At 42.1% G+C, this 24,545-nt stretch overlaps 2 protein-coding genes across 2 annotated transcripts; one reads left to right on the top strand and one right to left on the bottom strand.

Annotated features, from left to right (window-relative positions):
• Positions 1-2,510: 2,510 nt before the first annotated feature.
• LOC134320931 (G-protein coupled receptor family C group 6 member A-like) lies at positions 2,511-13,713 on the bottom strand. The gene is made up of 8 exons (XM_063002571.1): positions 13,608-13,713; positions 12,572-12,603; positions 9,768-9,965; positions 9,253-9,544; positions 8,000-8,794; positions 4,834-5,040; positions 4,607-4,724; positions 2,511-4,443 (listed from the first exon to the last, which is right to left on the bottom strand). The coding sequence occupies exons 4-8, from the start codon at positions 9,391-9,393 to the stop codon at positions 3,461-3,463; spliced, it is 2,244 nt and encodes a 747-aa protein (XP_062858641.1). The 5' UTR covers positions 9,394-9,544; positions 9,768-9,965; positions 12,572-12,603; positions 13,608-13,713; the 3' UTR covers positions 2,511-3,460.
• Positions 13,714-14,358: 645 nt separating this feature from the next.
• On the top strand, positions 14,359-22,210 carry LOC134320209 (G-protein coupled receptor family C group 6 member A-like). Its single transcript, XM_063001536.1, has 7 exons — positions 14,359-14,558; positions 15,553-15,844; positions 16,974-17,780; positions 18,478-18,684; positions 20,034-20,148; positions 20,451-20,453; positions 21,228-22,210. The coding sequence occupies exons 1-7, from the start codon at positions 14,359-14,361 to the stop codon at positions 22,208-22,210; spliced, it is 2,607 nt and encodes an 868-aa protein (XP_062857606.1).
• Positions 22,211-24,545: the final 2,335 nt, after the last annotated feature.

The raw sequence follows: 24,545 nt of genomic DNA, 5'->3' as shown, positions 1-24,545 counted from the left end.
TGGTTCAGAGATAATTTTAAAAATAGCCGTTGCTTGCATTGTGCTTGGGGGGGCAAAGACACAATTTGGGGGGGCAATGCCCCCCTCAGCCCCCGCCTAGCGCCGGCCCTGGATGTAACGATGCACCGCAAGACAGTTAAAAATCGGCGCAGATGTGCCACAATTTGAATTGGTTATTTATTTAAAATGAAACGATATTCACTTTAAACAGCAGAGGGCGCTGGCGCTATATTTTTTTACACAAAAAGTGTAACCAGCATTGCTTTGCATAGTTTGTACCTACCTCAGAAATAAAAGGATATTCATTATTTAGATAAATAAAATATAAGCACAAATACAGGATTGAATTTTATTTTTAAAGAGAAATAATAAAAGGAAACTTCATAATTTGTCTTCAATTTCGTTTTGTTTAAAAAAATCGTATGGTGAACCCAGTATCGTGAATCGTATCGCATCGTGGGTAGAGTGTATCGTTACATCCCTAGATTTTAAGGTCTTAATGTTTGTGACCCCAACGTGAACCACCTCAGTGCTTCATCAGCCTTTTATCCCAGTGTGTGCCAGTAAAAATGGCTTATTAACAAATTTATATAAACACTTGAATATTGAATATTGTTAAACATTGTTAAACAACTTTTCTCCAGTTCTCAAAGCACACAGAAGAAACATATAGTGTAAAATGTAGTAAAATGTTTTAATAAAACAGTAAAAAATACTAATACACTCATACCATTTTCACCATTTAGTGCATTTCATGTAAAATATACTTCATCAGTGAAATATAAAACATACATGTACAGTATAATAAGATTATTAGATAAAGAAAAATGATTTTGTTGTTACCGTATTAGTACAAACTACAAACATTCTGGCTTTTTTTTTTCCTAATGGAATGAATCCTAAAATCTTCTCCTAACCTTAAAACTGACACAGGGAGCAGCTTTCTACACTTTTGTCATTAGTTTTTTCTCTAAATGTTGGTGATTTAGCTTTTCTGCAGGATTCAGCACTACTACAGTGTATCACAAAAGTGAGTACACCCCTCACATTTCTGCAAATATTTCATTATATCTTTTCATGGAACAACACTATAGACATGAAACTTGGATATAACTTAGAGTAGTCAGTGTACAGCTTGTATAGCAGTGTAGATTTACTGTCTTCTGAAAATAACTCAACACACAGCCATTAATGTCTAAATAGCTGCAACATAAGTGAGTACACCCCACAGTGAACATGTCCAAATTGTGCCCAAATGTGTCGTTGTCCCTCCCTGGTGTCATGTGTCAAGGTCCCAGGTGTAAATGGGGAGCAGGGCTGTTAAATCTGGTGTTTTGGGTACAATTCTCTCATCCTGGCTACTGGATATTCAACATGGCACCTCATGGCAAAGAACTCTCTGAGGATGTGAGAAATAGAATTGTTGCTCTCCACAAAGATGGCCTGGGCTATAAGAAGATTGCTAACACCCTGAAACTGAGCTACAGCATGGTGGCCAAGGTCATACAGCGGTTTTCCAGGACAGGTTACACTCGGAACAGGCTTCGCCAGGGTCGACCAAAGAAGTCGAGTCCACGTGTTCGGCGTCATATCCAGAGGTCGGCTTTAAAAAATAGACACATGAGTGCTGCCAGCATTGCTGCAGAGGTTGAAGACGTGGGAGGTCAGCCTGTCAGTGCTCAGACCATACGCCGCACACTGCATCAACTCGGTCTGCATGGTCGTCATCCCAGAAGGAAGCTGACGCACAAGAAAGCCCGCAAACAGTTTGCTGAAGACAAGCAGTCCAAGAACATGGATTACTGGAATGCCCTGTGGTCTGACGAGACCAAGATAAACTCGTTTGGCTCAGATGGTGTCCAGCATGTGTGGCGGCGCCCTGGTGAGAAGTACCAAGACAACTGTATCTTGCCTACAGTCAAGCATGGTGGTGGTAGCATCATGGTCTTGGGCTGCATGAGTGTTGCTGGCACTGGGGAGCTGCAGTTCATTGAGGGAAACATGAATTCCAACATGTACTGTGACATTCTGAAACAGAGCATGATCCCCTCCCTTCGAAAACTGGGGCTCATGGCAGTTTTCCAACAGGATAACGACCCCAAACACAACCTCCAAGATGACAACTGCCTTGCTGAGGAAGCTGAAGGTAAAGGTGATGGACTAAACCCAATTGAGCACCTGTGGCGCATCCTCAAGTGGAAGGTGGAGGAGTTCAAGGTGTCTAACATCCACCAGCTCCGTGATGTCATCATGGAGGAGTGGAAGAGGATTCCAGTAGCAACCTGTGCAGCTCTGGTGAATTCCATGCCCAGAAGGGTTAAGGCAGTGCTGGATAATAATGGTGGTCACACAAAATATTGACACTTTGACAGTAAATCTACACTGCTATACAAGCTGTACACTGACTACTCTAAGTTATATCCAAGTTTTATTTCTATAGTGTTGTCCCATGAAAAGATATAATAAAATATTTGCAGAAATGTGAGGGGTGTACTCACTTTTGTGATACACTGTATAATATGTAGGCCACATTTGATGAATGCCGCGTCTTTTAAGAAAAATGGACAGCGGATTTCTTTTTTGTTGAAGTGAAAGGAAAGCCAGTATGTTTCATTTGTGGAGAATCTCTCGCTGTTCTAAAAAAAAGTAATACTGAAAGATATACCACCAAACACGCCACCCTGTTATACCGCTCTGCAAAGACCGGAACGAGAGGAGAAAATAAAGGTGCTCAAAAATAATTCGACTGCACAGCAAACTTCTATCATACGAGCCAGAAAGGAACGGCACAGTGTGACTGATCACAAAAATGACTGAAGCCTTATTCTGATGATGAGTTTATGAAGGAGTGCTAAAATATTAGCTCCAGAAAAGTTCAAACTGTTTCAGAATGTCAGCCTTTCACGTCGGACAGTGTCTGACCTAATTGGTGAAATGGCAGAGGATATTAACAACTCTATCACCGATTTCGAGTTTTTCTCGCTGGCTTTAAACGGGACGACAGACATAACAAATACCAGCCAGCTGGCATTTTTTGTACGTGGAATTACGGCGGATTTTGAGACGAGAGAGGATTTACTTTCATTGGAGGGCGTGCACGATACAACCAGAGGTGTGTTCCAACTGCGTTCAAGACTAACAGACATCGACTTGGAGAACCAGTTGCGTGCTGCCACGACGTCATTGCCCCCAGATATTCCACAGCTGGTCAAGACCAAACATTCACAAGGTAAATCTGAGATCAAATATAAACACTACATACCATCAGCATCATGTATTTATAAAGCCTGTATTATGTTGTGTCATTGTAGTCTGTGGCCCATCACCAGATATCTAATTATTAATCTGGCCCTCAGTGGGTAAAAGGTTCCCCACCACTGCTGTAGAGCAAGTACCACCACCATGATCACCAATTGATCAGAAGCAGTTTTGTGTGCTGGTTCCTGCTACTTGCAGCTTTTCATCTCATGTTGTTGTCAGCATCTTCAGGCCAAAGTTGGGTTTGTGATGATGCGCTGGGTGAAGGTAACTCTTCTTCAGGACTAAGCCCTGAGTCCTCAGATGTTTCGCTCATGTCATGTTCGGGTTTTGGCTTCGCGTCATCGATCTTTTTCGAGATTATTTTATGCCACTTTGGGAGGACGTGGCAGACGATGACTCCATAGTTGGAGACCATCATGGCAGAGACCTGGACGAGGGTGCGCTGATCCGTTTGGGTGATGAAGAGTGGAATTGAACAAAGCCAGACGAACAAATGAAAGAGCATGCTGAAGACTATCGGCTCAGTATCGTCCACTTTTCCTTTGAAGGCTAAGAAGAAGCACGACACGGCTAGAACCGCAATGTAGACATGCATCGCACTGAAGCCGACCAGAGAGCCCTGAGTGCACTGACGGTTTTTGATAATCGACTCAGATAACTCCTTCTCTTCAACCTTCGGAGAACCGAATATGAACCAGAAGAGAAAAACCAGAACCTGAGCACCAGTCAGTAGAGCGACGATGATATAATGCTTGTTAAATTTACTGAGGAAGCGCTGCCTCTCAGGGCTGATGGACATGATGGCTAAGAACGACACAAAAGCTTTCGTGAGAATGCACGACACACAGAGGGTGAAGCCCAGACCATACATGACCTGCTGGGCAGTGCAGTGGTGGTCGCTTGGCCAGTTTAAAAAGAGAATCAGACCTCCGAAACTCACCATCAGGCCAAACATCATAATACAAGACAAGACTACGTTGTCCTCGATTATGGAATTGTTCCTGTGTAGAACGAAATAGATCAGTGATGATACCAGCAGCAGGATTCCTATCACTGTTCCAATCAACACCACAATGGAGTACGCTGAGGACCACTCCAAAAACTGAATCTCCCACTTTGTACATGCTACAGAACCTGATAGAGAATAAGTTCCCTCTGGACACTTTTGACACTTTGCTTGATCTGTGGACGCACATAAAACACACACATTAACGAGTGAAAATGAAAACTCAACACAACTGGAGGGCTGTTCTACTGACAAAACAGACCCCACAGATTACTACAATTTCTTAACATTAAACGGTAAAGAAGAGTATAGATACCTCCAAAAATCTGTCCTACTCACCGTATTGGTTGGAATAGAATCCTGCATCACACTTACTACAGGTGTAACAACAGCTTATATCAGATACGGTCTTTTCTGTTCCAGGTGGGCAAGTCTCTGAACATCTGAAATTGGGCACCTATAATTAAAAAGAAATTATTTAAATTGTTGTGATTCTAAACCAGTGCTAGCCCATTGTGTGTTGTAATACTGCTCAAGTTCCAGTTGGGATGGGTTTCATTTCTCACCGTGTTGTTGGACCAGGAGATTTTCTGTTCGTAGACCGCCACGCTTTTATTCCTTATGGTGAACGTACCCACGACGTCGGGTATTCTGCCATCTCCAATCTTCTTCCACATTATGAGATCGTAACTATTGTCAAAATCGTTCTCATTGTTGAAATAATGTGTCTGGTTGTCCAGGGTGAAATTCACTTTATTAAGAACGTCCACAAGCTGGAATGCATAAGAAATAAAAAACAGTGGTTGTGATACAGTAGTGTATGGAAGAAAAATAAGCTGTTTTAAAGATTTCTAACTTTTTTTGTACATTTGACTTTCTGAAGCTTTTTAGCATTAAGCCAGTTTTACACTTGCAATTTTAGTGCTTTTAGAGGGTCATAACCTGTTAACTATATGAGAAGAAATATGCTTCATCCATCACAGAAAAACCACACACACAATAGTGGGATGTTATATCTAGGTATAATACCACTGTAACCACTAACAGGGCCATAAAATCCCCTGGCCACCAGAGGGCAGTGTCTCTGGAAATCTATTGACTGACTGCACCATAACTGTGATCTTATTTATGTTTTTATTTTTCCTGTATTTAGGCATGTCCACAGGACATGTGGTCAGAATACCAGACTTGGCACAGTTTTAGGAGGTGCCCAGCACTGAGATCTGAATGAGGAAGGGCATCCTGTGTAAAAAGTCTAAAATGCGGTATAGATATGCTGTGAGCAATAGGCTTTGAGTTACTGCATATTATCAAAATATAGTTGTTTCATTAGTTTCAGTTAGGTCAAGTTGTTCATTACACAAATACTCCTGTCGTTCTGCCTCTCTTGTCTGATCACTCAGGTTTGATGGTGCTGCCGGATTCTAAAATTCTCTGTGAAACTGATATTTTACTCAACTCGCATCGTATATTTTTAACTACACTTTTTGTGTTATTTTACCCCGAGGTCCTTCTGAAGGAAACCTGTTTACCTGCCCGAGGTTAAGGAATGAAATCGAGACTGCCATACCAACAATGCTGCTCCTGCGGGACCTGGCGTGTTTGCACCAAGAATGTCAAGAACTCACTACAGACTTTATTACAGACTGGACTGAATATTAACTCTTATTTATTTATTTATTTATTTATTTATTGCTAAATCTTATTTATTTAAAGTTTCCTCCAGACCACACAAGAAGGATGGGCCCTGCTGAGTCTGGTTCCTCTCAAGGTTTCTTCCTGTAATTTTAGTGGAGGCTTTCCTGCCACTGTCGCCCTCGGCTTGCTCAACAGGTGTTTTTGTATCTGTTGGTCCTGGATTCTTTAAAGTTGCTTTGAGACAATGTCTATTGTAAAAAGCGCTATATACAGTGGGGGAAATAAGTATTTGATCCCCTACCAACCAGCAAGAATTCTGACCCCCACAGACCGGTTATGTGCCCATGAGGCTACAAATTAGTCCTGTCCCTGTATAAAAGACTCCTGTCACAGAATCAGTTTCTTCCATTCAAATCTCTCGACCACCATGGGCAAGACCAAAGAGCTATCAAAGGACATCAGGGACAAGATTGTAGACCTGCACAAGGCTGGAATGGGCTACAAGACCATCAGCAAGAAGCTTGGTGAGAAAGAGACCACTGTTGGTGCGATCATTCGAAAATGGAAGAAATACAAGATCACAGTCAATCACCCTCACTCTGGAGCTCCATGCAAGATCTCACCTGGTGGGGTAAGAATGATTCTGAGAAAGGAGAGGTCAGTCCAGAATTACACGGGAGGAGCTTGTCAATGATCTCAAGGGAGCTGGGAGCACAGTCACCAAGAAAACCATTAGTAACACACTTCGCCGTAATGGATTGAGATCCTGCAGTGCCCCCAAAGTCCCTCTGCTCATAAAGGCTCATGTACAGGCCCGTCTGAAGTTTGCCAATGAACACTTGAATGATTCAGAGAAAGCTTGGGAGAATGGGATATGGTCAGATGAGACCAAAATTGAGCTCTTTGGCATCAACTCCACTCGCCGTGTTTGGAGGCAGAGAAATGCCCGGTGGGGATGGTGTTCCTGGGGTCATATCCAGCATTTCTCTGCTCCCAGCTCCCTTGAGATCATTGACAAGCTCCTCCCGTGTAATTCTGGACTGACCTCACCTTTCTCAGAATCATTCTTACCCCACCAGGTGAGATCTTGCATGGAGCTCCAGAGCGAGGGTGATTGTCTGTGGGGGTCAGAATTCTTGCTGGTTGGTAGGGGATCAAATACTTATTTCCATTAATTAAATACAAATTAATTTATAACTTTTATTTAATGTTTTTTTTTCTGGATTTTTTGTTGATATTCTGTCTATGTCTATTAAAATAAACCTTCCATAAAAATTATAGACTGTTCAAGTCTTTGTAAGGGGGTAAACTTACAAAATCAGCAGGGGATCAAATACTTATTTCCCCCACTGTAAATAAAGTTGACTTGACTTTTACATTGGATCTTGCCACACCTTCCTATTTCTAACCAAACCCCCCCCAATGACTAGGCTTTAATGGGTTTTGGCCACCATCCCCTCGGACACTATCCACTATCTGCTGTGCCACTCAAGCACCAGCGACTGTGCTCAGTGAACACAGGCAATACAGTGGAAATGTTACGCCAAGATAAAACACTGTTTAAAAAAGGAAAAAGGGAAGTTTGGAGCATCCATGGCTGGTAAAAAAGAACAACTTAGAATAGCCATTCCTGGCATCTACTGGCATCCTAACTCCTCTGCCACTGTAGGAAGGGTCGGCTATCCTATGTACTGTATACTGACATGCATTCATTTCAGTATTTAAGTTGGTATTTTAAGTGACTGCTTGTCTAAAAAACACAACAAAGTCACAGTTAGCCCTTTTCCACCAAGAGAACTCTGGTTCTTGATCCGGTTCGATTCGGAGAACCTCAGTGCTATTGATAGCGCTTTTCCACCATAAGAACTCTGGTTCTTGAACCGGTTCTGATCGAATTTCTTTAAACCTTGGAGTTTTTTCTGACAGGCGAGAACTTTTTTTGGCGGCCGTGTTTGGTGGCAGCAGCGCTCAGTCACCCACCGATGAGCATGAAACACGATGTACCAAAACCACCAATCCCTACTCTCAAGCAAAGAAAATCTGTACACTGTAACACGAGCTTTAGTAAGGTGCCAACAGTATGCTAGTATTTACCTTCCAAGACAGGAAGTCTGCGTCTCCAGAGCAGGAAGTGTTGCTGCAGTTGAGGAGTTCCCTGATGGCGTGAGCGATGGCGTACACCGCAACTCTCTGACTGTAAGAGGCACCAAGATCCACGGTATCAACCAGATAATCATTGTTGGTCTCCTGGGGGTCCGTGACATTGCAGGCTGAGGGTGATGTGTGCCCAGATTTCTGACCCTGGGTGCAGTTGAACCTCATGTGCTTGTACTCCCTGATAAAATCATTCCTGGCCCCTGGGCTCGGTCTTAAGTTTCTCAGGTAGTCCTCAAACCCCGGGATGTTCCCAGTGACGAAGGTAAACCCAAATATGTCCCCCACTTCGTTTATATTGTTCATCTTCATTAAGGTACGTGCTGTAGACCAGGCGTCGCTGGCGATCCAGGTCCGAGTAATTTTCCTTCTGATCATCTCTCCGAAGAGCTTCTCCACCAGGTCTAGCCTCAGAATGAGCAGCACGACGTTGGCACTAGAGGCCTCGATGCGGTCGGCCACCGCCTTCAGGCTCTGCTGGGTGCTCACGATGGTCGACAGCACCTCAATAAAATTCACGCACACGTTCTCCATCTCTGCCACCCGCAGAAAGGCTTCCAGGGCGGCTTTGCCGTAGTCGTCGTCCAGAGACACCACCCCGACCCAGTCCCAGCTGAAGTACCTCATGAGCTTCGCCATTGCCCTTGTTTGGTGTACGTCACTTGGGATGACGCGGAAGAACGACGGGTAGCGTAGCTTGTCGCTCAGCGTCGGTGCGGAGGACGTGCAGCTCACCTGCGGAGTGTGGAAAAAGAAACAGAAACATGCATTTAGGAAATATTGAGAAACTTTTTAAGCAATATGCTCAAACAATCTACATCTAGCACTGTAATGACTATAATGACAGTTGTATAAATAATCATTTAAATCTAACCGCTGTTTCTAGTAAGGGTTTGTAAATTGTGATAGCTCAGTGGTTAAGGTGCTGGACTAGTAAACAGAAGGTTGCCGGTTCAAGCCCCGCCACCACCAAGTTGCCACTGTTGGGTCCCTGAGCAAGGACCTTAACCCTCAATTGCTCATTGTGTAAGTCGCTTTGGATAAAAGCGTCTGCTAAATGCTGAAAATGTAAATGTAAAATGTAAATGTAAATGTGATAACTTTTAACCCCTGAGTATTGGCCACCAGATCTACCGCTTGGGCCCCTCTATGATCCCAAACATCTGGATATATATCAGTACTGTCTGTGTTACCTCAGGAATCATGTAGAGGCTCAGCAGTTTGGCCACGGCGATGGACAGTTCCGAGTACCTTTCACCCAAAAACACTTTGACGCGGGAGTTAAACTCGGAGTAGTCGAAGAGAACCGGAAGCGTCCCGTTCACGGCCAGCATGTGTTAAACACAGTGCATGGCTCTGGTGGCGCAGGCACACGAATCACAGATTATATAACCCAGTTTGATCCCCGGCAGAAAGCTGGAGTTGTTGATCATCTCGATGGTTTGAACGGCGGCCAGAGTTTGTACGAATGATATCAGATTAAAGCTGCAAAACACACAGAGACACGCTAATCACAAAAACGTAGTATTTACTAGTAAAACTAAAACTAAAAGTGAAACTAAATCATCAGCGTCCAACATTTTAACACCATAATATTCCACTTTATTCTCACTTCATGTCTTTTACAGTGGCCCTAAAACACCAGCGTATTAACAGTGCTTGTTAAACTCTGGAACACATGAAGTCTGATCCCCTCTCACATACTCACTCTGTACAGCTTATATTCGGACGGTTCCAGGCCCGAACGTCCGTCCTGTTACGGTGAACCGAGTTCAGAATCCCGATGACGACGTCCCCAGGTGAGTACGCTCCAAAATGAGACAGGGTGTCATCACAGCGTACCGAGCCCAAAATCACAGCCCCCAACAACGTGTACAGACACGAACAGAACTTCATTTTGTAAACACTGCAGGAATAAAGACGCTGAAAAATCTCAGGTTACTCACAACAGAAAGTGCTGAAAACAATCTGACGTGCATCGAAGAACCGGATAAACGAGTTATAAAGAAGTCACAGAACTATTCAATTAGCCTGGAATTTTCCTGGTTCCATTCCTGACTTAGCAGCCAAACTCAGATTGGTGAAAGTTTGTTCTGTGTTTGTTTCAATCATTCAGTTGCAGAAAAAAACAAGTTACAGAAATCATTAAAATCTTAAAGCTGCCATGAAATACATCTTCCTTACAAGTGGAGGTAAACTTCTTATCTTTATTGATCACCCGCTAACTGTGAATGAATGAATTAAGTCAGCTTTATGAGATTCTTTGCACAAAGTAATAAAAAATACTTTATACTTTGTCAGCTTCTGAAAATAGATTAATTTCAGAAATTAAATAAACCCCTCAATAGTATTTCTCTTTCACAGTTTGGTGTTTGTAATAGCTTGATAACAATCACCAGTTGTAGTGCCTAATCAGCCCCACCACTGCCAGGTCGCCACTGTTGGGCCCTTGAGCAAGGCCCCTAACCCTCAACTGCTTAGACAAAAACTGTCACAGTCCTGTAAGTCGCTTTGGATCAAAACGTGTAATAAATGCTGAAACTGAAAATGTAACTCTCTCTTGCGGCAGAAGGTGTAAATCCTCCCAGTTCCATTGGAGTTGGTATTGTGGCATCTGCCACTGTGGATTGGGGGGTCGGAGCGTGCTTTACCCAGAAGGACTCGCGACCAAGGTGTAAATAGTTGTTTTCATTCTCTGTTGTATGTTTTGTTGATTTGATCTGGAGTTCTGTTTTTGAAAGTGTGTGCGCGTGTCATGTACAGTATAACCAATAAAAGAGCTGTTCCTGTGGTCATGGAAACTCACGACTCTGACTCTTCTTCACCTACGCTACATTTAGTGACAGAAGTGGGATCACATTGCCCTCTCGATGAGATGGGGGCAATAGCTGAAGAAATCAAGTTACTTTAATGGCAACTGGATGGTCTCTCTGGCGGACGGCAAAAAGACAACTCAGCAAAGACAAGAAAACAGCTTGCTTATGCACCAGATGGACCAAGCCAGCTATGTATAAAGCGCCCGAGATCGGCAACGGTGACAGCAGGGGCAGAAGCGTCCATGGCAGCAGTGGAGACAACAGCGCAGCTTCGACTTCCAAAGAACAACGGTAGAGCTGACTGGGAGGTGTATAAGGCCCAGCTGGAAATTGCGGTGGCTCATGCTGGATGGACGAACCTATGCCTTGTGCTACAAGGGGAGACACTGAGAGTTCTGATGGAGCTTCCCCCGGAGTGCAGAGGTGGTTTGGCGGAACTGACGGGGGCCTTGCGGAGCCTGCTGGCGGCGAGGCGGCATCACGATGGTGAGCAGATTAGCATGCTGGCATCCGACAGGCCTACCCAACATTCCCATGTTCCGTGCAACAGGAGCTAGCACTGGATTACAATGTGCTGGCTCCGAACGAGCTGCAGAAGCACGTGCAACTTGCGGCTCCAAGTTCTCTGCTAGTGGCAGTCAGGGAAGCGGAACGTGCGGAGATCATCTTCCTGAGCCACACTTCCCAGACCAATGGCTTGACAGCCGCCCAGTGCACCATCCCTAGTGCTGGGGGAAATGGACCGGGAGCCGCCCAATGAGGGGCGCGGTGGCTCCTGGCCCACCTTTCAATCCCTCCACGTTTTCTTTAGCCCGGGTCGGTGGGCGAAGCGGCCCATATGTGGAATGTGGAATTAACAGGAGTCGGGTCTTGGCGCTGGTGTTGAGCTGCTGTAACACTTGAATTTCCCCCATGGGGATCAATAAAATCTTGTCTTATCTTGTTGTTTTCATTATTATTAGAATTTAAAACATTGTTACTATGGTACTATGGTATTTACACTTAAAATTTCATAAATGTCATTAATTTAAGAATAACCTCAAAATAATAATAATTAAATAATAATAAAATAATAAGATTAATCATAATAATAGTAATAATATGATATATAAAATAATAAGAGTACGTATAATATCTATGTGTTTGTCTACGCATGTGTGTTGGGACTGTGACGTCCTTCATCCGGGTAGGTCTAAATAACCAAATCCCATTTTGACTTTAACTACACCGTGGAGTCAGACGTAGAGGTATTTGTTCTACAGTGTTTTATTACTGTAGTATTTGTTTGTAGTTCTTTTTTATTTAAGAACAATTCATCTATAGGAAGAAATTACCATCAGAAGGAGGAAACTATCAAAAAATCTATTTTTTTTTAAACATTTTTGCTGAATATTTTTTATTTATCTATATGGCTATATTTATCACAGTATCATGAAGGTTTGTAATGCAATGACATCTGAGGGCTTGAAGATCTCGTACATTTAACAGTGGCTTCCAGCCTTGCTCTACATGGACTGAGACTGAGAGTACTTTGAATCTTTTTACAATATTATGTACAGTAGATGGTGAATGACCCAAAGTATTTGCTACTTATCTTGCATTGAGAAACTGACAGGCAATTCTTAATGAAGTTCTGAGCCACAACAGAACCCCTCAGTTATATTATTTATAATATTTAAAATATTTCTGAACTTACTTATTGCACCCATAGCTTCATCAGTCTGGATCCTGCACATAACAAGAAAACATTTAATAAAATACAGACTAAAAATCAACTGAATCCAACTGATTAAATTAAAAAAATCTTGTCTTTGGACTATTTTAATCGAGCAGGTTAGAAAAAATTGTTGTTTCACCTAACTGAGGTAGGATAGAGGTGAGTCTTTACAGTGTCTCAGTTCGGATTTAATTCTGTGCATTTTGGCGACCTCTGCCGGTTACACAGCAGTGCTGCTCCTCCAACACGTGTTGTTTGTTTGTTTATTAGGATTTTAACGTCATGTTTTACACTTTGGTTACATTCAGGACAGGAAGGTAGTTACTCATTACACAAGATTCATCAGTTCACAAGGTTATATCAAACACAGTCATGGACAATTTAGTATCTTCAGTTCACCTCACTTGCACGTCTTTGTACTGTGGGAGGAAACTGGAGCACCCAGAGGAAACCCACGCAGACACAGGGAGAACATGCAAACTCCACACAGAAAGGACCCGGACCGCTCCACCTGGGGTTCGAACCTAGGACCTTCTTGCTGTGAGGCGACAGTGCTACCCACTTAGCCACCGTGCCGCCCTCCAACACGTGTAAAGTTCTCTGTAGATTTCCTGTGTGTGTGTGTGTGTGTGTGTGTGGATTATATTTACTTTAAAGTTTTACTATTTTTAAATCTATTTAACAAATCTTGGTTTATTAAAACTTGCTGTCATGTATTTATCATTATTTTTGTGACACAAATGTTACAGAAAGCCAAACAGAAACATCACTAATTAGTTTCAGGTATCCACATACTTTTTTATTTGTTTTTATTTCCAATCAGTGACAGAATCAACTCAAAACTTGAATAAAAGAAAAAAATTTAACATCAAACTGTAAATTTTGCAGCTAATCATATCTCTTGACTACATAGAATCTGTGTGATGTAAGTAAGTAAACTTAGAACAGTAAATAATCTTTAAAAGCACAAAGTTCTGATTTTAGAAGCTGATCTCTGTGGTAAATCTTCACTTACCTTTGTGGTGGTTGGATTGTGGAGCTCTGTGTTAGTTTACCGAGGTTCTTGTGACCCTCACTGCGGTTGGAATAATAAAGTGTGTGGACGTCATAATGAGGCAAAGTCCAACACGAATGAAACTACTGGAATCACATCATGACACGAGTGATAAAGCTGTCAGAAAATCCAGATTAACTGCAGACTCTTGTTTTAAATGCTCAGTTTTATTCTTGGGATTTTATTAATATCTATAACTGATCTTATATAGTGACTGAATTAGTGGAACAACTTTCAGCTTTAGTTTTCTGTGCAGGCCACCAAATCATCAGGTCAATGCAGAAATGTTGTTTTTGGAAAAACAAATGTCTATTTTTCTGTGCCAAAGTCAAAAAGGACCATCTAGACTCTTTTCAGTGAATAGCATTGTATAGGGTGACGTGTGAAGGTACCAGCTTTTATGGAAATGGGGTTTATATGACATCATTTCACTATATATTTAAGTGCATTAATAACGGCTTATTTAGGTTTCAAATGGTACTTTTGTCCCTGTATAAGATGAACTTGTACACACAGGTTATCTCATGCCATGTTTAAGATTAGCAGACGGCTATTTGGCAGGAGTTGCTGACGGTGGTTGTCTGTCCTGTTTTTCTACATTCTTTACTTCTCGTTTTGTTTCTGGCTTTCATTTTGCACTTCACTACAGTAAATGCGTCACCGTCTCGCCATCTCAGAGTTTAATACGCTGTTCAGTCGTTCATTTGAAAAGATGTCCGGTCTGTCGACTCGGTGTGTTCTTGTGCTGGGGGTGTTTGTAATGTTGGGGTCGGAGGGGCGCTGTGATTTTACACAGTCACATTGTGGAGCTTATTCACCCGGGGACGTCGTCATCGGGATTGTTGGGTCAATCAATTCAAAAGTGAAAGATCTGCAGAATCGGACTCGGCCAGAGGAATACACCTGCACAGAGTGAGTACACGGAGAGATTTAATGTCCTGCTTAATAAAATATTAAAAATATAACATAAATACACTGCTCTGAAAAATTAAGGGAACACTTAAATCACACATTGTATCTCGATGAACGAAAGATTAAAGTTGAAGATCTTTGCTGATATAAATTGTGTAATTAGTCCAGAACAAAATGGCATAACAACAGTCAGTGGAAACTAAAATAATCAACCCATGGAGGGCTGAACTCAAATTCATACCGAAAATCAAAGTAAAACATTGAAATCATAAGCTTGGATTAATACGCACCACCAAACCGGTCATGCTGAATGATGTTGCAGGCAGCATAACGTTCACCATGGAACCGGGCACCAGTGGTGGACCTGCCAATTCTGGTGTTCTCTGGCAAATGCCAATCCATCTGCAAGGTGCTGGGCTGTGAGTACACGTCCCACTAGAGGACATCGGGCTCTCATGCCACCCTCAAGGACACTGTTTCTGACAGGTTGCACACCAGTAGCCCGCTGGAGGTCACTTGGTTGGGCTCTGGCAGTGCTCCTCCTTGCACAAAGGAGCAGATGCTGGTCCTGTCATGCTCTCCTCGTGTAGCAGCCTGTGTCCTGGTATATCTTTCATGCTCTTGAGACTGTGCTCAAGACTGGGCGACAGCACGTATGGATGTGCCATCCTGGTGGAGCTGGAATACTTGTGCAACCTGAAAGGGCTGCAGGTACCGTCTCATGCTACCAGTGACAAGGACACTAGCAAAACGCAAAACTAGAGAAGAATCAGTCAGGAAGGATGGTCACCACCTGTAAACCATTACCTTTTTGGTGGTTGTCTTGCTGTTGCCACTCTGGTGCACCTGTTGTCACTTTTATTTGCCCCAAAGCAGGTGAACTCGATTCACAATCACTTATGTTACCACACTGGGCAGATTGATCCTTGAAGTTTAACTGACTTTGTGTGTTTTTGAGCAGTGTATAATAAGACTTGGTCTGTGTCTCTTCCAGCTTAGACCTAATAGCGTTCGTGCAGTCTCTAGCTGTGATTCACACCATCGAAACGATCAATAACTCCAGCTTTCTCCCCGGAATAAAACTCGGATACCTGATGTGCGATCCATGTGGGTACGGGACCAAAGCGCTAGACTGTGTGGAACACATGCTTGCTGTTAACGGGTCGTCCGCAGTCCTGTCTGACTATTCCCAGTTCAAGCCACCCATCAAAGTGGTTTTGGGAGAAAGATACTCGGAATTGTCCATTCCTGTCGCCAGACTGCTCAGCCTGTACATGATTCCACAGGTAATACACGTACTGACCTGTCAGATCGAGGTGTAAATCTTAGACTTTTGTTTGTTTGTTTATTAGGATTTAACATCATGTTTTTTACACTTTGGTTACATTTATAACAGGAACGGTAGTTACTCATTACACAAGATTCATCAGTACACAAGGTTATATCCAACACAGCCATGGACAATTTAGTATCTCTAATTCACCTCACTTTCACGTCTTTGGACTGTGGGAGGAAACCGGAGCTCCCGAAGGAAACCCACGCGGACACAGGGAGAACATGCAAACTCCACACAGAAAGGACCCGGAGCGCTCTACCTGGGGATTAGACTTTTAAAGGTAGTAGCATTTAGCTGTTTGAGTATCTACATTGTTAGACCAACAGCTCAATATACAAATGGTAAGAATTCGAAACCAAACATTTCTGTTTCATCATTGTGGGAGTTTTGGGATTTAAAATATTTTTGTGATTTATTATGTGACTAAATTTATGGATCAAGTACTTCTTTATAAAATAAAAAAATAAAAAATGTATGGTGGTGTAGAACATTTTCTAATCCAAGAACCACTGAAAACAGCTCTGCTTAAATTAGAAGCTGCTGGAAGGAAAATGTTACTGTTCACAGTCAAGTAAGCTTTACATCTCTATGGGCTTTAAAAGGAAGCCCAGCCTGTCTAATCTGTGACTGACTCGAGTCAAGCTCTGTTGTGTTCACCTTTTGATGTAGATCATTCAAATTGTTCCAACAAAAACATTCAATTTATTTTTATTTTATATATTTTTTAAGATTGGTGGAGACTTACTACACTTGTCCAACCTCTTTTGACTCAAAGGGCACAAAGTTTCACAGACACGCTCCAAAATCTTGTGAAATACTTCTTTCCCAGAGAAGTGAGGGTCTTTATAGCTGCATATAAGAGACAAACACCATATCCATTGTCCAAGTCCATTGTTTTGGAATGGAGTTCATGGTTGGGTGACCCATATTTGCAAAAGAAATCGTCAAACAGGAGGTTATGAACTAAAATCTAACTTTACATGTGTAATGCATATATTGCAGACAGCTCCACCCCGTGTGCAGAATTAGATTCAATTATTTCAGTTTTCTTGACGTATTTGTTTTTCCACAATTCACAGATAAGTTGTACGTCCACCGCACCAGCGCTGAGCGACAAGTTACGTTATCCGTCCTTCCTTCGCGTTGTTCCGAGTGATATTTACCAAACCAAGGCACTGGTGGAGTTAATTAAGCGCTTCGAGTGGGACTGGGTCGGGGTGGTGACTCTAGACGATGACTACGGCCGAGCCGTCCTCGAGATGTTTCTGCAGGATGCAAAAGAAAAAACAGTGTGTGTACGTTTCCAAGAGGTGCTACCGAACTACCTCGGTTTCATAAACATCACGCAGAGCATCAAGCAAGCGGCTGATACAATTCAGAACAGGTCAGATGTCAACGTCGTGCTGCTCATTCTGAGACCAGAACTGGTGGAGATGCTCTTCAAAGAGATGATCAGAAGGAAAATTACTCGGACCTGGATCGCCGGCGACGCCTGGTCTACCACACGTTTCCTAATGAAGATGAAGGATATAAACAAAGTGGGGGACATATTTGGGTTTACCTTCGTCACTGGGAACATCCCGGGGTTTGAGGACTACCTGAGAAACTTAAGACCGAGCCCAGGGGCCAGGAATGATTTTATCAGGGAGTACAAGCACATGAGGTTCAACTGCACCCAGGGTCAGAAATCTGAGCACACATCACCCTCAGCCTGCAATGTCACGGACCCCCAGGAGGCCAATGATGATTATCTGGTTGATACCGTGGATATGACAGAAGCTTACAGTCAGAGAGTGGCGGTGTATGCCATCGTTCACGCCATCAGGGAACTCCTCAACTGCAGCGACACTTCCTGCTCTGGAGACGCAGACTTCCTTCCTTGGAAGGTAAATGTTGTTTGTTTATGTCGGTAAAAACTTACATTCAGCCCCTTTTTTGAGGCAGTTTAACAGTCTAAACCAGAACTGTAACAAACCACAAAACTAGGCAGGGGAAGACGAAGACAAGCAGACTCCTATAGTACACCTCACAAGTATTTTTTTACAAGAAGCATTTGAACTGCTCCTCCTGAGGTACACTGCACCACCAAGCAAGCCCCATTAAAATAGAGCTGTTCCACGTTAAAACCTCCAGAACCAAGCCCAATAAAAACATGGTTCACTGTTTAGCTCTAAAAGCACAAAGAACCTGTAATGACATGGTTACAGTTCTGTCTCTAATTGATTGCTCAGGTGGTGCAGCAGTAAAGTACTGCTGAGATCTGGGGATCAAGGGTTGGAATGCCAGCGATGCTTTCGGCCCACCGTTCAGGCGTCTGCATGGACATGATTGGTTAATGTCCGAAGGGCCGGATGGCTGCAACAGGCTAGTCATTGATAGGTGTAGTTGTCAGTGCGCTCTCAGCGCCGGTCCCAAGCCCGAATACAAATTACGATGATGAGGAATGTAGTCCTCTGTACAGGCTCTCTTAAAGAATCTGTCGATGGGTTCGAGTGCACAGGAAAATGAATCATTTCTAAATCAAGATGCAAAAAGGAAAATCTGTTAACAATAAAAGTGATCATGACTCTTTATTATGTTTAGCTGTTAAGCATTCTACGCCATGTGAAATTCAGCGTGGACAACCAGACACTTTCCTTTAACGACCAGGGGGATTTTGAAAGCGGATACGACCTTGTCATGTGGAAGAAGAGTGGTGACGACAGGGTGCTCGACGTGGTGGGAAAATTCCTCATCAGAAATGGGACAGTGGAGGTCAATGAGAGCAAAATCCAGTGGTCCAACAACACGGTGAGACTGAGTTCAGTGCTTCAGACCCGTACGACATGAACTGTGTGTTAAAAAAGTTGAAATGCTTTACAGTTGAAAGGTCTGAAGTTGACCTGCTCTTGTATGGTACATTTAATGACCTCTGCAAGTGTCTAGCCTAAATGTTTAAAACAAACATCTTAAGTTCTTTCAATCATTAAGTTCTATTAATGATTGATTACAGTATTGACTTCTCTTTGTCCATCTAGATGGGCTTGTTTGATTTCACCCTTAATGAAGTAAATGGAACAGTTTTCTTCAGCCATGGTTGAAAAGAAAACACAAACTGCCACCATTTGTTCGGGTGATTAAATGTATTCCAGGAACAACCAAATACAGCTAACGTAAAGTAATACAGTAAATTACATGAACTACAATAAATCAGCATGTTTACTTAGACTCGGGTTTAGCACCTTAATACCTGGTTCACACTACACGATTTTTGCCCCGATTTTTGCTCGCCGACTGGATGTGTCATTGTTCACTCGGGGATCGAAACTCGGCTCTGGATCGCTGTGTGTGAACCGTTTAACGACCTTAAAAAAAAATATCTAGCATGTTAAATATCTGGATCAGTCAGGCGACTGGTAAAGAGTGCGGTGTCGAACTACAGCCAACGTGAACGCAGGATATGGGGTTTGGAAACTTGGGGGAGGAGTGTAAAAATTTGGTACAGGGGCGTAATATAGTTTCTATCAGATCAGAATACATCAGCACACACACAAGCTTTACAGTATTTCTGACCTTATTGTTCTCAAAACCATAATACCCACAATGCATTGCAAAAAATATTTATTAACTTCTTACTCACTACAGAACAGAACAGACGCCCCCTGCTGGTCACGTTGCCAAATCCACTCAGATTCATTTATTTTTCCTGATAGATTTTACGCTGCACATCACATAAACCCCTCGTCACTTCTCACGTGTGTTTCTGGACAAAATGTAGTTTGGAAGACCAGACGGACTCATCTGAGGTTCCTCATGATGATAAATGGTGTAGTGTGATCCCTATCGCAGATCAGTCGTGTAGTGTGAAAAACAAATGACTGAAAAGACTCCCGATTACAAAAAAACCAAGCGTGTCGTGTGAACTGTACAGCGGTCTGAACAACTTTAAAGTCGTGTAGTGTGAACTTGGCATACCGCTCAAATAAAGTTTGTTGCTGATCAAGGTAAAAAAATCAGTTCCTATTTTTTGTATGGCAGTCATAGAAAGAAAAGTAAAATTAAAAAGCAAAAATGACGAAACCCAGAAAGTACCATGTAAACTTTGGACTAGGTTTAGACCTCCTTGAGTGTTTTAACTAAACCCTTTTTTTAAATCTTAGGTGCCCATCTCAAAGTGTTTAAAGACCTGCAAGCCTGGAGAATTTAAGATATTAGAACTTTCCACCTGCTGCTATGAATGTAAGAAGTGTGATCCTGGATTTTACTACGTTTCAGGTGAGTATGGACGGATGTAGAATCATTTCCTCTAAAACTGAAGGATCCGGTTCTTATGCAGATCAGCCAGCTAGAGTATTTTTTGTTTAGTGCAGTTATGCTCTCCATGACTGACACACAAAAACGGTTCCTAAAAAGTTTAGACAGTGGTTACAATACAAATAAAAACAGAAAGCCATGATTTATAATGTTCATTCATTCACACATTTTGAGCTGGTGTGGTGTGATGGTAACCACGCTGCTGGTAGCAGTACTGCCTCAGTTCCAGGTGTTTAAATCCCGGACATGGTTTACAAATACAGAGGGTGCATGGTGGCTCATGAACCTGGACGTTGTGAGGACTCATATCAGTGCACCTTTAGTGCTGATTATCAATAAAGTTGACAAATGATCCCTGTGAAAAAACTACAGGCTCAGTCATAAGTTAGGATGGGTCGAGGGTTGTCATTTTGTAGGAAGCTTCATCAGGCGAGAAGTCCATCAGTCTTTTTTTTATCTTTTGAATACATGGAACACAGGGATTTTAGTATCTATAGTCTGTCACATTTGTTTAGTCATTCAGAAAACCATGAACAATATCTATGAATAAAAGATAAGACTGAAACCCAATACTTGTCTGTGCACTCTCAGTGCCTGTCACAAGCCCAAATACAAATAGGAGGGTTGCGTCAGGAGGGCATCCAGATTTGCTGTAGAGAGCCCTATATAAGGGAGCAGCTGAATAAAAAAATGAAAAAGAGGTTAACAAATCATCAATCAACATTTTTTACTTTCTCAACTTTACTGGACTTGAATTTGTAATAAATTAAAATTCTGTCCATCAGCGCTTATCATAAACCAAAGACTTTGTTCCTTTATAAGCATCCCTGTTGGAAATGTCTAAATATGTCCTTTACTCTGTACAGAACCTGTCATTTGGTCTTCAGCATGTACATTCTATGTTTTTATTAACTTTTGCTGTCATTTTGCACTTTTACATCAATTGTTTGTCTCTGGTCATTTTATTAAGAACACTCGTCTGGTCTGTACCTTCACTGTCGTTCTCCTAATGCAGCTTTTCCACCTTTTTCTCTTCATAGATCAAGCAAAGTGTCAAAAGTGTCCAGATGGAACTCATTCTCTTTCGGGTTCTGTGGAATGTACAAAATGGGAGATTCAGTTTTTGGAGTGGTCCTCAGGGTACTCCATCGTGGTGTTGATTGGAACAGTGGTAGGAATCCTGCTGCTGGTATCATCACTGATCTATTTCATCCTACACAGGAACAATTCCATAATCGAGGACAACATCATCTTGTCTTGTATTATGATGTTTGGCCTGATGGTGAGTTTCGGAGGTCTGATTCTCTTTTTAGGCTGGCCCAGCGACCACCACTGCAGGGCCCAGCAGGTCATGTATGGTCTGGGCTTCACCCTCTGTGTGTCGTGCATTCTCACGAAAGCTTTTGTGTCGTTCTTAGCCATCATGTCCATCAGCCCTGAGAGGCAGCGCTTCTTCAGTAAATTTAACAAGCGTTATATCATCATCGCTTTACTGACTGGTGCTCAGGTTCTGGTTTTTCTGTTCTGGTTCATATTCGGTTCTCCGAAGGTTGAAGAGAAGGAGTTACCTGAGTCAATTATTAAAATCCGTCAGTGCACTCAGGGCTCTCTGGTCGGCTTCGGAGCGATGCATGTCTACATTGCGGTTCTAGCCGTGGTTTGCTTCCTCTTAGCCTTCAAAGGAAAAGTGGACGATACTGAGCCAATAGTCTTCAGCATGCTCTTTCATTTGTTCGTCTGGCTTTGTTCAATTCCACTCTTCATCACCCAAACGGATCAGCGCACCCTCATCCAGGTCTCTGCCATGATGGTCTCCAACTATGGCGTCATCGTCTGCCACGTCCTCCCGAAGTGGTATAAAATAATCTCGAAAAAGATCCATGACACGAAGCCAAAACTGGACCATGACATGAGCGAAACATCTGAGGACTCAGGGCTTAGTCCTGAAGAAGAGTTACCTTCACCCAGAGCATCTTCACAAGCCCAACTTTGGCCTGAAGATGCTGACAACAACATGATGTAAAAAGCTGCAAGTAGCAGGAACCAGCTGATCAGTTTTGATGATCATAGTGGTGATACCTGCTCTACAAGGTCATTCACGACACAATATGTCATTTGGAGGAATTGTCAAGGCTGCTCTTTTTTTTTTTTTTGAATGAATGAACCAACCATGGATGAACAGCATTTAGGAAAAATCATTCCAGAAAGCTCTAAAAAGCAAAACTTTTTGAATTTGCTGAGCACCCAGCAGGACGCTAAATCCAGTGTTCTGCATTTTTTTACAGATCCAGTGTTTCTCTCGGTTTCCCCTTTAAGAAATCCCGGACACACTCGTGCACGGCCGGCCGACTGTACCGTGGCTGACTCTAGCCCAAAATCCTTTTTGGCACCATCATGCTTTTGATGTTCTGCATTGATTCAGATCTGTATTTCCTTACAAACTTTTTCTTATCAGCCAAAACATGTTCACCTGCCAAACACCTACTTGTGTATTTAGCTTGAAAGTGATTTTGGTCTATATTGATTTACAGTCCTTCACATTTTATAAAGTGTAATATCTGTGTGACAGGTGAACGTTTTTCATGCTGGTCTACAACTGATTCATTCCTACAGTTGTAATTATTAAGGGCTAGACTAGACAAGAAAGGGCGGACAAACACACACACACACACACACACAGATGTTTTAACAAAGAATTTAATAATAACAACACAAGACAAGACATACTAACTCAAACACAAGAACTAAGCTAAATGCTAAGCTAACCGCTAATGCAAACATGAACAATGCTAAAGCAAATGCTATGCTAACTGCTAAGCATTTAGCAGATGCCTTTTATCCAAAGTGACTTACATTACAATTACAGTATACAGTCTGAGCAGTTGAGGGTTAAGGGCCCAACAGTTCAAGGGTCAAGGGCCCAACAGAGGCAAGCTGGCAGTGATGGGGCTCCAGTCAACTAGGTCTCCTTCAATTACAAACCTCAGTTTCTATTTCTGAGTTAAAAGAAAAAACTAAATGACAGAAGTGTAGAAAGCTGCTCTCTGTTTCAGTTTTAAGGTTAGGAGAAGATTTCAGGATGCATTCCATTAGGAAAAAAATAAAAGCCAGAATGTTTGTAGTTTTTACTAGGCTTAACAACAAAATCAATTTTCTTTACTTAATAATCTTATTATTCTTGTATGTATGTTTTATATTTTACTGATGAAGTATTTATTACATGAAATGCACTAAATGGTGAAAATAGTATGAGTGTATTTTTATTTTAGAACTGTTTTATTAAAACATTTTACTTTTTAAAACACTGTATGTTTCTTCTGTATGCTTTAAAAAGGCAGACTTTAGGAGCAGAAGTTCTCAGCCCTAAAGTTGGGAACCTGTCTGAGATGCAGATGGGATTGAAGGAAATTCTCTTAAAATTGTTTATATAAATTTGTTAATGAGCCATTTTTACTGGAACACACTGGGATAAAAGGCTGATGAAGCACTGAGTTGGTTCATGTTGGGTTCACAAACATTAAGACCTTAAAATCAGATCGCTGGCCGAAATGTTATGACGTGTAACATCTATAATGTGAGATATATGATCTTTACAGGTTGTACACAGGTTGTATAAACGTATCTCAGGGGTTAAAAAAAACAAAAAACAACTTTAAATCTTCCAGCTCAATCGCATTAAGAGCGCCGAGCTCAAGCTGCTCTGCAGGTAAACAGAGTATAAATAAACCCGACGCTCACATAACGACTCTTACAAGAACAACATTTCAGTCTGTGTTTCATCTTCAGACTCAAACTAACACAGGGAATTCAGAAAGTATTCAGACCCCTTGACGTTTGCATGATCTGTGATGTGAATTTGATTTCGCATGAATATAATTTATCATTCATCAATAATCATGACCATAGTATTTACACCATCAACCATAAACAGTGAACCATGCTCCAGTCAGCTGGGTCTCCTTCAATTACAAACCTCAATTTCTGAAAAAAAATTCTGAGACAGGGTTTAAAATGTAAATAAATACAGGAGGCAGTGATGTATTAAGTAGACTGTACAGGGTTCCCTTAGATTGGCTTGTATTAGTTTGAGTCTCATCAATCGTCACTTAATCATCACCGTTTTGAGTTTTCCAAGATGTAACTCAAAAAAAAAAAAAAAAAAAAAAAAAAAACGTAATCTTTTAATAACAAAATTATTCAGACCCTTTGCTGTGGCATTCCAAATTGTGACAGTGCAATTATAATGGACTCAACACAAGGAAGAAACATGGTGGTGGCATTATGCTAAGGGGGTGAATCTCAGAGACTGGGACAGGGAGAGGGCAGAGTGGTTTAGCCAAGGCCCAAACGTGAGCCCA

The sequence above is a fragment of the Trichomycterus rosablanca genome, chromosome 9 (assembly GCF_030014385.1).
Source record: "Trichomycterus rosablanca isolate fTriRos1 chromosome 9, fTriRos1.hap1, whole genome shotgun sequence".
NCBI lineage: Eukaryota > Metazoa > Chordata > Actinopteri > Siluriformes > Trichomycteridae > Trichomycterus > Trichomycterus rosablanca.
This window is presented reverse-complemented; position numbering and strand designations above follow the sequence as displayed.

Coding starts and splice junctions, on each gene's coding strand:
- LOC134320931 (XM_063002571.1), bottom strand. CDS start 9,393: ATGCTGGCCGTGAACGGGACGCTTCCGGTTCTCTTCGACTACTCCGAG. Junction 4,725..4,833: donor TCTCCTGGTCCAACAACACG/GTGAGAAATGAA, acceptor TTTTAATTATAG/GTGCCCAATTTCAGATGTTC. Junction 4,444..4,606: donor ATTCTATTCCAACCAATACG/GTGAGTAGGACA, acceptor GTGCGTCCACAG/ATCAAGCAAAGTGTCAAAAG.
- LOC134320209 (XM_063001536.1), top strand. CDS start 14,359: ATGTCCGGTCTGTCGACTCGGTGTGTTCTTGTGCTGGGGGTGTTTGTA. Junction 14,559..15,552: donor GAGGAATACACCTGCACAGA/GTGAGTACACGG, acceptor TGTCTCTTCCAG/CTTAGACCTAATAGCGTTCG. Junction 15,845..16,973: donor GCCTGTACATGATTCCACAG/GTAATACACGTA, acceptor CACAATTCACAG/ATAAGTTGTACGTCCACCGC.